General features: G+C 40.5%; 1 protein-coding gene across 1 annotated transcript in view; it reads left to right on the top strand.

Annotated features, from left to right (window-relative positions):
* The first annotated feature begins 989 nt into the window (after nucleotides 1–989).
* The window catches only part of cnksr1 (connector enhancer of kinase suppressor of Ras 1), a 43828-nt gene continuing 31270 nt past the window's right edge, over nucleotides 990–13547 (top strand). The window contains exons 1-4 of the mRNA XM_033642575.2: nucleotides 990–1212; nucleotides 4589–4746; nucleotides 9963–10165; nucleotides 10583–10667. Coding sequence (XP_033498466.1) covers nucleotides 1161–1212; nucleotides 4589–4746; nucleotides 9963–10165; nucleotides 10583–10667 — 498 coding nt within the window. The 5' untranslated portion in view covers nucleotides 990–1160. The remainder of the gene's footprint in view (nucleotides 1213–4588; nucleotides 4747–9962; nucleotides 10166–10582; nucleotides 10668–13547) is intronic.

Raw genomic sequence — 13547 nt, 5'->3', positions numbered from 1 at the left:
TGCTTGAAAATAGCATTTTGATCATGTACACACATTAGTTGGATAGCCTTGTTATGACTCACAGCCTCCTTTAGGATTAAAGGCAGAATATTGAATTTTAAGGAGGTAATCTTTCAACACAACAGGAACTTTAAACTCCAAAGCCTGCAGTATTTATGAAAAATAAATAACAATGAGTTAAACACAAAGGCTGTCGATGGTCTTTAATTCCCTGAGAAACCATATGCCTAACTGTGAGCAACCACAGAACGCAATATTACACATTAACAGTCCTCTCTTCAGTCAGAAATTATTTCTGCTGGGTAAATTATTCATGAGTAAATTCCTCTAGTTGCAAGCTTTTGATATAATCATTGATACTTTTAATAATTTAGCGAGCACAGATGTTCCCATGCTGTAAAAACATTGGACATCAATAAAATATTGATACAGTTGAGGCAGTTTTTATTTTTTAATTCAATATACTGGAGCCCAGAAGTCAAAACCGTTCAAGGAATAAAAATAGGAAACATTTCCGGAGGGTTCCCAGGAGAGCAGCCTCACCAGTGGACTTGGAAAAGAGGATTAGGTCTGCTGGTTTGGAGAACAAGTTATTTACCCCCTCAAGTCTTGTGACAGTCCGTGTAAGGGAAACACTGAGGAGTTGCATCAGAAATTGTGAGTATTTTTCATTTTATTGTGGTGAGGATATTTTAGATGTATTAAGTAGCATTATTACAGAGTTATTACTATTGCTGCACAGGTGTTGCTATTATTGTGTCCACCCACTGTCTGCACACGCTGCTGTGTGTTGCGTTAGGCCCCGCGCCTTTTTAATGCGCATGGCATGATTGTGCATGAAAGTAAAACTGTGAGGGAAGTTATGACGCCTTAAAGCTGCAGCACCTCTCACACACGCTCACTATCCCTGCAGGTAAGGAGGTGGAAGGGGGGGGTGTTAGGAGGGAGGGGTCTTTGCTCCTGGTCGAGCCCTGACAGTTCGGCACTATTGGCTGACAGCAGTGGGGGGGACTCTTACCTGTACCTGTGCGAAGGAGTGCCATTCGTCATCGTCCGACTCCAGATCGGGATCAACTTTTCCTTCCTCCAGCAGCCCATTGAGGTAGAAGTCAGCCAGGACGGCTTGAAAGTGAACGAGCGACTGCAGCAGGACTCCGAGCATGGAGCCTATCACGTCGTGGAGCGAGGAGAGAGTCAGCGAGTGGCTCCAAGGTGAGCAACATATTGCGTGTTTGCTTTTTTCAGAGGTGGGTTGTGTGTGTGTGTTTTTTTTCCAAGCCTTGATCGCCTCACAGGTACTTTGGCTCGGACGGTAAAGTCAGAAATAGAAGCGTCACGCAAATCCTCTTGGAAGTGAAAGGTGGAGGTGGAATGAGGAAGTGGCCTCTGTGTGTGTGTGTGTGTGTGTGTGAGAGAGAGAGAGAGAGAGAGATAGGAGCCACAACAGTGCTGTTCTGATCAGGGACAACAACTCAGGTGGATTAATCAGAAACAGGGGACAACAGTGTCTTTATGGATTCTAGGAAATCACAGGGCAGCTGGAGTTCTGTCCTGTATCTCAGAAGGAGATATGGACTCTCTTCTGTGCTGGTTTACAGTGGGAAAAACACTACTATTACTACTAGCCTGTGAAAGTATTGGCCTGCCGTACAGGTATTACCTGTGCTGGAGAGTAACTAAGTACAATTACTCAACTTAAGTACAGTTTTAAGCTACTTTAAACCCACACTTTATACACTGCATTGGATTATCTCTATGTATACTACACCTGTCCCTATGAAATAAACATTTAACAAAATAGGTATTTAATATACTTTTTATCAATAACATTTACAATAACAATAACGTTTTCTTACAAAAATTAATCCAAGTTGTGAGTATTGTTTTAACAGGATAAAGTGGTGTTGTGTCTGTACACTGAGTGCCATAATCCTCGCGCTGTCTGTCGGAGATCAAATGAGTGATTCATAATTGATGTACTATCTGAAGCCTAATTTCTAAACAAGTAATATCCATACTGGTTTAAATAAACAGTTTGATTGTATTTCTTGATCGCTGCATAGCAACAGTTTTGTGTGAAAGTTATTAAAGGCCTGTCCCAAATCTAGGCCTGTTGATTTCACTGATTTAAGTAAATAATAGCCCAGGCTATTAATTGAATTTTTACAGTATGGTGCATTGTTTTGAGATTTAAGCACCACTTGCATCAGTGGTTTAACATAGTTACCAGGGGCCCCAGTGCATGCTAGTCATTAGTTAGAAGGTGCATGCACACACACTGCTGGTAACTCTTTATAAAAAAGCCAAAAAAATCTAATTTAGGGAGCTCAGCTACTTTTTCCTCGTGTTCGTTTCTCTCTTGTCCCTTTTTTTCCTTTAATTACTGGCAAATAATAATACACAAAGCACAGATCACAATACGAAATAACAATATGGCCTCGCTAAGAAAAACAAAACAAAACAAACAAATAAAACTTAACAAAAGTTAGACTTACACAGACCAACGTGGATAAAAGACATATAAGTTAGTAGGATCAAATCAGTAATTCAAATGATTAAGTTAGTTAATTAAATGTATATGACAGGTAGAGTGTAATTATAATTCTATATATAGTTCCACTTTTTACTAGAGTAATTTTCTCCCATTTCATGTTATGTTGTGCTACTTTGCAATGGTTTGTAGCAAGAATTGTTTCCATAAGACATTGACATTGCACTGTATTTTTCAGAAAACCTCAATTTTTTCCTTAAAAATAACTGTGTTTATTATCTGGGGACAGTTTTCATCCAGGACCCCCAATAAAATATTTAATAGTATGAGATGTGACTGCTCACTGGACTTGCAGATGTGCCCAGCTTGTCAGTCTTGACAGATTTTGCACCTAAACTAGACTGTATCATTTCATCTTGTCACATGATCAAATAGAGACTTGACATTAGGCGACATCAACACATTTTACCCAGCAATCATCATTGCATACCTGTGTATGACAACAGTATCAAAGGAAATAAGAAATGAAATTGAACAGTTTTTATTGTTTTTTTTTCTAGTTCAAATAAGCATATGATTTTGTTATAGAAAGAAAACAAAATAAAATAAAACCATGACAGAGATGGGTTTTTCATTTTTGATGGCATGTAGCCCATAGTATATGGCGTCATTTTTAATTTAATGTGAGTTAAATTAAAAATGATGCCCCACAGGCCTAAGTGCAACTGCGCTGTCTGCACCATCTATATCTATGCCACTGACTTGCACCAATAACATAGAAAACTGACAGGGCCATTCAGCATAACGTGTACCTTTACTTTTGATCCTTTATACGTTCAGTGTGTATGATTTTGGGGCATCTACTGGCAGAAATGGTGTATAGTATTCATAACCATGTTTTCATTAGTATATATTCACCTGAAATGATAATTTGTTGCCTCATAATGATCCATTTATGTCTACATACAGAGCCAGTCCTCTTCCACAGAGTCCACCCTGCTGTTCTACAGTAGACCAGAACAAACTAATTAAACACCGGCTCTAGATTTGGCCATTCGCGTCCTTTTTCTTTGGCCACCGTATTTCTCCTATATGCTTGGCACATGGTAGAAGTTTCAGTCCTGCAACCTCACCACTAGATGCCACTAAATCCTACACGCTGGACCTTTAAGTACATTTTGCAGCTACTATTTTTACAATAGTAGCAGGATTTGTATTTAACGATGAGTATTTTCATTGTGGAGTATTGCTGTTTTTCACTTAAGTAAATCATTTGAATGATTTTATACATGGATTGAAACCGAGCAGGATTTCCAGACACAGGCACAGGGGCCCAAAGTAGTGGCCTTAACCTGAAAACCATCACTTGAATTCATACCTACCAGCCTGAGACTCAAAATGACAAAAAACGACCATAAAGAGATGCAAAAGAACTGCAAAAAAGGGCAAAACAACCACAAGGAGACACATTATGACCACAAAGAGACACAAAAAATGACCAAAAAAGTCACATTATCTCAAAAGGACACAAAACAACTATAAATAGATGCAAAATAACAAAAAACGAGGCGAAACCACAAAGTCTGTGTGTTTTGCTCCTATATAGGAGAGGTGGTGGGGTCTTTTATATGTCAGTGCCTATAGGGGCCCATTGTCTCATAATCCGCTCACGCTTCTATGACATGTAATAACACATGAAGACAGTTTAATAAGCCCATTTGATGATTTTTTTAGAAGTGATTTCAGTTACTAAATCCTCACTTCAAATACTTAAACAGTTAAGGGGCATGGTATTCATTTATAATATCATAATATATAATAGCATATAGTTTGTTGACTATTTTGCAAGTAAATTCTATAATTGACTTGTTTTTCAGACACGTCTTCACCTTTCCAAACTTAATTGCCCAACATGTGAAGCGGCAGCCTTTTTTCATGCTTCAAACTTACCTCCCAGCAGCTGTGTCTGTTAGTCCATGCTCCCTCTGCATGTATCTACATGTACACACATGTGACTTTACGACTTTGTGGGGTTTCTATTTGTACTCGTGCACTGCATGTGGTTAGAGCCCTAACTGTTTGTGCTTTTGCTGCCAGGTCTGGATGCCCCTCTCCATCAGTACCCAGTGTCAGAGTGGCATTTGTCAGGTCTGGACCTCCTCCAGCTGACCTGTCAGGACCTGGAAAAGCTGGGAGTACATAAGATCGGACACCAGGAGCTGATACTGGAGGCTGTGGAGAAGCTCTGCTCTCTGGTGAGGGAGGACGCGTAATCATGTGTGACAGTTTGTGTACAGTTTGTGTCCATAGCAGTGCTCTGTGTATCCAAGGGTGTGTTGTGCAGGTAGTGTGTGATGAGAGCTGTTATATTTACAGAGCAGTCATCTTCGTGTCCTGCTGTGGTGTCCTGCGTGTTCTGATATTAAAGCGCAGAGGTGTATTTTCCCCCCCATCGCGTTGTTTTTAGACCCTGCTCTTATTTGCACAGCAGAACCTGCAGCTGCTGGACAATCTTTTGCAAATCCAGCCAGAATACACAACTGCACTTATTGCCATACAAGTCCTGCTTCACTGGAGTGCACTCAGACCTCTTAGCAACATGCAGCAAGCTGGAGCTCATTGCGTCATTTTTGCCTTTCACTTTCATATCAAAAACCCCTTTAGTCAAGCATATCATAGTAAAATAGTTATTCTTTTAGCTTATATCAAAAGACTTGTCATGCTTCAGCTGCAAACAAAGCAGATTAAGAATGCAAAGCGTGTGCTTAATACTTCACATGCAAATTTCTGGTGAAGTTTGCGGTCATCCAAAAAAAAAAAAAAGAAAAGCGCTTCCACCTCCCCTTTGATTCTCCGTTTTTGTTTCTGCTGCCTAATTAATTTCCTTCCCTGTCCAATTTTGAGAGGGAGTTTAAGGACACTTAAATAGTCGTGTTGGTGTGTGGGGGGGTGTTGGTGTGGTTCCAGAGAGGCCTTTGTTTTATTGGAAGGACTAATTGAGCCGGACAGTATCAGGCAACGCTCCAGCTCTGGTGCTGTAACAGTCTGTGAACATTAGGCTAAAGCTCGGGCTGCTGAAACTGCTTGTTGTCGAATTTTTGAAGTAACTGTAATACTGATTGAAATAGGCATTAGTAGTTTAACTCAAAGTCTGCATGAATGAGTGTGTGGATATATACTCCCTGTAATAAAAGCTTCACACAAGTGCTCTCGTGTGAAAATGTTTAACATAAGACAAGACAAGAACGTATACACACATGTACAGCTTCAGTTTTTACCTTAAGTAGAGTGTATGTACGTGTGTGTGCCTCTCTGCCTCTGTGTCTTAATGCTCCGTGAAGTGCTAATACTGCTCTCATTCATAATAACAACCATCAGACGCTCACATGGAGCAGACCAAACACATTCACGGTTACATAATTAACAGCCACAATGCAGGCCATGAAAAATTCATGGGCACTTGATGACGGACGATTGTTCCAGCTGGTTGATGTGTAACAACAAAGCCTGACTGGTCCAAACTTCTTGACCTCCGACGAGTGGGTCACAACATAACCTGCTTCTACTGAAGTGGTTGTGGAGAGTCACGTCTCACACTGCTGGGCTGAAAACTGTGGGGACGGGCGTATGAGAGAGACAGGCTCTGTATTGTTCTGTAAATACTATCCCTTGCTGCAGTTTGATGTATTAGCTTGGGTTGATTTGTGTTGTATTATATGAACTATACTGAGATATAGTCTCATCAACAGGGTTGGGTCAGGTTACTGTGAAATGTCAGTTACTGAATACTAATTACATGGCAGTTCTTGTACCTTGTAACATAATCTATTGAATTACACACAATGTAATCTAATCAGAATACTATGAGATTACAAAAATATGTATAATAATATTCAAAACTATGTTTGTAATCACCTGAAAATAAGACTCGTTTACATTTACATGCGAGGCGGGTCCTCTTCCACAGAGGGTGCCATGTTGTTCTATGGTAGCCCAGAGCAGACAAATCAAACACCAGCTCTAGATAGGGCCATTCAAGTTTTTGTCAGCCACTGTATTTAGCAGGATTTATATTTGTGCGTCAGCTCTATGCAGAGTCTACACCGTAGCCTATGTAGCATACGCCGTTGTAAGCATTTATACTTGTGCGGTGGTGTGTCTGTGTCACTCTGCAGTTACACCTCCAAAACAATAGTCGGCAGCGGAGGTTTCTGTGAAGTGCTGTAAAGTTTAGTTGATTCAAAACACACCCAAAACATACAATAAACACACATTAGACATGGCTTAATAGAGACACTTTCAAACACAAGTACACAAATCAGCTTCACTCTAACTAGCAGCATTCACCGACAAAACAACTGTCCTATGCTAAACACATTTTCCCCACAAATACAACATGCTAACATTATTAGCACAAGCCTATGGCATTTTACATTATATAAATTAGCCTAGCGACAAGTGGAGATTTCCTCCGCTCATATGAAGCCAGGATAAATCACACATACGACTTAAAATGCTATTTTTGTGGAGGCTTTATTGTCTTCACAATTTATTAGGGTTGGGAATCTCTCTGTGATAGACGATTCGATACGTATCTAGATACACGGGTTACGATACGATTCAAAAACGATATATTTTTAATACAGAACGATTTGATACGATTCAATACAGTGTATGAGCGCTACGATTCGATACGATTTGATACGATTCTATGGTTAACATTTGTTGATGTAGACATTAATCATATATTATAAAATAAAGAAGCCAATTCTATAAAAGTGACATTCTTAGAGTATTTTCAGATTTGTAAAAGACCACATCCCCAAGCAGTGTTGCTGTATGGCACTGGCAAAAATAAAATAAAAAGACAAACAACAACAAAATCACACATTGTGTGTGTTTTTGTATGTATCTTATATGGACTTGAGTCTGGAATAAAGTTTATCATAACGCTGTACAATATAAACATAAAGCAGAATAAAATAATAACATGCAATGTAGGGGCAGAATCTGACATCTCCTGTTATTAGTTGATATCATGGACTGTGATGACTAGCAGCTTATCACTGACAGCATGTCAGACTATTTCTCTGTGTTTGCTACACTCTGTGTTTGTCATTTATAAAAAGATAAATCACTTTTCTATAATACATCACTGATATTTCAATGGAATAAATTACTTATTGACTTATTCGTACTTCAAAAACAGCATCAATAAGTGATTAACATAGGGGGGATCAAAAATAAAATAAATAAATAAAATAAGAATCAACCAGCCACCCTCCTCCCCTGACAAGTAAAGAACAGTCCCTAAAGTGCGGTGAGGTTTGTGGAAATGTGAACGGCTTCTCTGACACGTCACATACCTGTGTGCTGCCACGGCTCGGCTGTTCAGGTATTTTTGGGCAGTCATGACACCGACGAAGACTTCTTGGACCTGGAACCGGGCTTCTCGGTCACCGGTAAGCCGTTATCTTGCGCCCCGGAGCACTATGGCCGCCGTATTTGACAGGAATACGTATTTCTGTCTGTGTCTGTGACCCCCGTTCAACCCACAACCGGCAGGATTCGCCTTTAGTTTCTGCTGCGGCTTGGCTGCTCCCTGGTTTATCCAACCAGCATTAGCTTCTGTTCCTCAGCTCCACCGGTGATGTTTACATCCATTATCATTGTCAGTAATGCCTGCTACGGAGCATGCCGCCGGCTCTCGCATTGTTTTAGAGATGCAAACTGTTAAAGCCAGTCAACCGATTGCTAGTCTCGCGATACCCGATCCATGACTCTACAATCGATTCATCTAAGGAATCATGGCTGAAACGTATCGATTGAGGAGGCTGCTACTGACGCAGACATATCTCTCGCTTGTCAAACCGGATATCCGGTCGTATCGGTTAATCGTTCCCAACCCTACAATTTATTGTTTCTTATCTGTATAATTTAAGTAATAAAAGCTTCGTTTCCACTGACGGAAATGGTTTCAGCTTATAAAAATAGACAGGAAGTCACCTCGACGCGTAGTTACATTTCTGGAAAGGTGCATGTCAGGCTACGACGTAAGGTGTAAATCCAGCTTTTCTCCTACATGCTTGACACATGGGAAAAGTTGAAGTTCTGCGCACTGACCACTAAAAACAGAAAAAATATATATATGGGCACAAACTACAGGTGAACTGTGTGTATTCTACAACATGGGGGATTCTTTTGTCTAAACTTTAGTTGCTGCTGGTTTCAATCAAAGATTTTGCTCCCTTAATGCAAGAGGAGCACTGACTCAAAATGTTCATATTCCATTTTCAATGTAAATTAAAAGCAGTAAAAACTCCATAATCCATAAATCACCATTTAAAAACTAAAACAAACAATAATTAACATTGCCCATTAACAAATTGGCAACTGGAGAGTAGTCATTCACTTTGATATACAGGAGATCATATTTTTAAAATGGTCGCCCCAAATGACACTTACAAAAACATTAATTCATTCATTCATTTTCTGTAACCGCTTATCCTGTTAGGTGTCGCAGGGGGGCTGGAGCCTATCCCAGCTGACACTGGGTAAGAGGTGGGGTACACCTATGGACAGTTTAGAGTCACCAATTAACCTGCATGCCTTTGGATTGTGGGAGGAAGCTGGAGTACCCAGAGAAAACCCACGCTGACATAGGGAGAACATGCAAACTCTGTGTTTGTTTTGTGGCAAAGTTGTGGGTTTTTTTTAACTTTGAGTTACAAGATATTTGCTGTGTTAGCCAAAAACAGACATTCTTGTGTGTGTTTTCCTCAGTTTCTCAATAGATTTCACAGAAAGTCACATTGATATACTGTATACATCAATATCACGCTAAAAAGTTACATATATTGTGATATAGGTTGTCTACATGTACGTCTATGTCATTTTCTTTTTAGGCTAACTGTAATGTAGCTCGATAGCAGAAGCTTTTTCTTCCTGTCAGCATTGGGAGTGCATTTAAAGGTCTGATGTTTGGTCTCAGACGGAAGAGGAGGCAACGCCAACAGTCAAGTCAAGAATACTTTGCATCAAGAAATACTGTCTCTTGTGTGAGAAGCAGAGCTTTTACTGAGCTGTGACTCTGTAAACAAGAACAAAGTGCTCTCTTGCTCTTAATTCAATATACATTTCAGTCAATATCCAGATTGCTTTCTCCCCCCCGGCTGCAAAACTCACAGTTGCATTGAAATAAGATTCTGTGAAAGGTTTTTTTTTTTTTGCACTTTTGGGACATTTTATTCAAAAATGAACAGTAGAGTGGTCACAGGAAATGAGGGGGAGTGATATGCAACATACAGTAGAGGCCCATTTTCGAAATCACAATAAGAAGCTTCTTAAACACTAGATCCCTTAGAGGTGTTGGAAAAAGGGGAAGTCATGCATTAAACATCAGATTATGTATAACAGTGTGGGAGTATTTCAGGAGTGGATTAGACCTTTAACCTGTGTATGTGCTCTCCAGACGTACGGTATGGGTGGTGAGAACCTACGCGGTCTGACAGAGAAGCTGCGTGCAGTTGCTCACACCCTCCAGATGGGCATTCAGGGCCGCTGGCGCCTTAACAGCTACGACGGATGCAGCACCATCAAGCTGCCTTCTGGCGTTCTGCAGGTCGTTGTGGAGCTCATCACCTCCGCCAAAGGACTCTTCTCTCTGCTCAACAGGTCTGTAAAGAGGGAGTTATCTAACCGTTATATATACAGTACTCGAAATTCTATTTTATTCTGCAGTTATTTTTTACCCAGAAAATGTTCTCTGCTGTGTCATGTAAAAATAGTTTGGGTTTTTGTTGCTGTAGGTTTTATGTAAAAAAAGGATGACTGTGGGTTAAATCATTTAGAGGGGCAGCCTTTGGTGTGTGCACTGAGTTGCTGTATTGCCTTGTAGAGAAACCTGATACCTGTTAAGTTCTCCCCTCTCCGTTTTCCTGCTTTCATTTTCTCTTTGTTTGACTTTCTAAGAAGAATTTGTCTTTGTTCCTCTTAATTACCTGTGTGAAATTAAATCATTGTTCTTGCTTGCAGCAAATCCTTCCAGCCTCTGCCCAGACTTACTTTGAAATGTAATCCCTGTCTTGCCAGGCATCAGTTTTCCCAGCTCAGTGGATACACCACCAGCAAGGATATATTCAGCTACTGCAGAGAGCTGGGAGACATTGTCCACAAGGTTGGTCCATTTATGGCTTTGAAGGTCCAGTGTGTAGGATTTAAGGGCATCGATTGGCAGTATTTTTTGTGTGTGTATAATCATCTGAAAAAAAGAATTGTTGTGTTTTTGTTATCTTTGAATGAGTCATTTATATCTACATAGAGCGGGTCATCATCCATGGAATTCACCATGTTGCACTGCCATGTTTCTACAGTAGCCTAGAAATGACAAATCAAACACTGGCTCTAGATAGGGCCATTTATGTTTTTATGTTGGCCACTGTAGATAGCAGTCCCTCCGTGATGTGACAGTGTCAGGAAAATGTGAAACTGCTTTATTCAGTGTTTCTACTGGTTTAAATCACCGGGTCCATTTGTTATTAAGTTGAAGAGGCCTCTGCAGATATTTCAGCTCCCAATAAAAACCTCCTGTTTGGATCTTAAACTATCAGAGAGAAAAGCTGAGCACACATTATGCAGGATTTATACTTATGCTGCAGCTCTATGCATAGCCTAAACAAGCCAAACAGTGGCAGAAAAATCTAGATCTGTAACATAAACTGCTTTATTTGGTGTTTTTACCGGTTTAAATCACCTGGTATGTTTTTTTTCGAGAGAAAGCGACATATGTGTATAATTCCGCTCCCAGTAAAAACCTCCTGAACACTGAAGGAATTCTAACCAGGAGAGGTTTCAGCTGGCTGCAATGTGCAGTCCTCACCTTTAGATGCCACTAAATCCCCCCAAGTCTTATACACTACACCTTTAAGCAGTCAAGTGCATAAAGCTCTTGAGTAACTTTCAACTACATTTATATTCTCATACTCTGTCCATCAAATGGCTGCCTTTTGGGAGTAAAACTCAAAGAACGTTTCTCTTTGATGCAAACCTGATGTCACATTACTGCACGTGTTCATGATGTTCATGGAAACATGCAGTGTTTTATCTTAAGAGGAAGCACACATATATAACCATGTTTCTAGTGGTATTGTCGTGCACACTAAACTTCCAAAGAGGAACTACAACCTGTTGTGTGATTTCTTTTTTAAAATCACCCCTTAAAAAGCAGCTAGAAAAACAGAAGCACACACACACCCCCTGCTCCTCGGCTTAGCTCGAGTAATGAATTCTTTATCTTTACATTCCTGGCATATTTGGAGGCGGCTGTACCTTGAAGAGGCTTAGGTTCGGAAGGATTGCCAAAGAGGAGGTGCTGGAGTTTGTTGTTGTTTACTCCTTCACAGTAGTGTGAAATGTGTGAAAGAAAAGGGAGGAGAAGGAATATTTATAAGTGAATGAATGTAAAGAGGGTGAGAAAAGAGTTCACAGGTAACAGTAGGGACAGGCCTGGATATGTTGTAAGGCCTAAGGGAGGGAGGGAGGGAGGGAAGGGCAGAGCGGGAAGCAAAGGGGAAGGCAGAGACAGGAGGAGGAGACTGAGGGAGGGATTGCACCGACTCTTAAATGACTTCTGACTCCTGGGGGAGCGCATGTCGCTGAATGAACAGCAGGCAGAGAGAGACTATTAACTGTGGAAGGTGGTGACATTAGAGATAAGTGGCCTGACAGCAGTGAAGCAGAGGAGAAGACAAAAAGAAGACAGAGCTACAGAGATAGCAGCAGAATGAGAGATAATTAGAGAGAGGTAAGGAGGCAGTCAGAGGTGCAGAGGAACTGTGGGTGAAAGAGGAGGCTCAGTATTTAGAGGAGTTTATATATAGCACTCTATATCCAGCTTTGGACGCCTGCCCAGCACGACAGGTACAGCTCTCACCTCGCTGATTGGATAATTCCCCACAAGGTGATGCTTCTTTTGCTGCTTTTGTACTTTGCTGAACTGCTAAGAATGGGTCAAGCCTACGCTCATGTACGTCACTGTTTTTTGCTTGTTGGTTATAATTTAAAAGTAGAAATAAGTCTGTGTAGATTTTTTTTGGATGCTCTGTTTTTCTGGGATCATTCAAGCATTATTCGAGCTCTGTACCAACCATACAGGGTTGGCTTGAACCAGATTTAGCCTGAGATAAATGAGACTTGCGGTCTGTGTGTCGGTGTTCAGTAACAGTAACATTATTCTTACGGACCAGAGGGGCAGGAAGGAAGTATGGATCTCAGAGAGTTATTAAGCTTGTTGGCTGTGATAGGATGTTTTTGCCGCACGTAGTGAATCAGATTTGGGCCTCTTGACTGTTGTTTTCATTCATTGTTGGCTCGGCCCTGAATGAGTGAGTGATTAGTAAGTTAAAACCCTCACTGCTTTTGTCGCCGGTGCCTCTTAGAGTTTGATCATTGTTCGGTAATGTGTGGCTATTGTTTGCTCAATTCCTGTTTTTGAACTTTGGTGCGCATTGTGTGTTTGTGCTCGCAGGTGTTTAAAAGGTGAGTAGTTTTGTACAGAGAGTATGTTGTCCAGTGAGTTCAGTGTGATGTGAAGTAGTCATTGAACTAGAAACAGTTGGGCTCATTTTTTAGACTTCCTGTCTTTACTCTTTGAGTGAAGATACAATTTTTTAATTACCAAACAGTAGCTAATTTCATTCACAAAATAACATTGAAAATGATGTACTTTCATATCAATCAGGGCTGCACTCTGAAGGTTCAAGATTCAAATCATCAGTCGGAGACCCCTTAGTCCAGTGGTTGTCAAACTTTTTGTGCCCAAAATACACCAAAGGGAGAGCCAAAATCTCAAGGCATACCTGTATGTTTATCTGTGTACAATCGCTTCTATAACATGCGTTATCACTTCTATCATGACATAAGACAATTAAAAAGAAGAAGATAGAAGACAGGTAGTTTTTATGATACTGTCTACTGACGGTGGTAGGTCGTCTTTGCTGGTGCTTTGTTGTAATTTGCTCCGTACAATAAAGCGATCCATTGTCCCGCTCACAGATTT

The sequence above is a fragment of the Epinephelus lanceolatus genome, chromosome 15, assembly GCF_041903045.1.
Source record: "Epinephelus lanceolatus isolate andai-2023 chromosome 15, ASM4190304v1, whole genome shotgun sequence".
NCBI lineage: Eukaryota > Metazoa > Chordata > Actinopteri > Perciformes > Serranidae > Epinephelus > Epinephelus lanceolatus.
The sequence above is the reverse complement of the archived record's forward strand: the minus strand, read 5'-3'. Positions and strand labels throughout refer to the sequence as shown.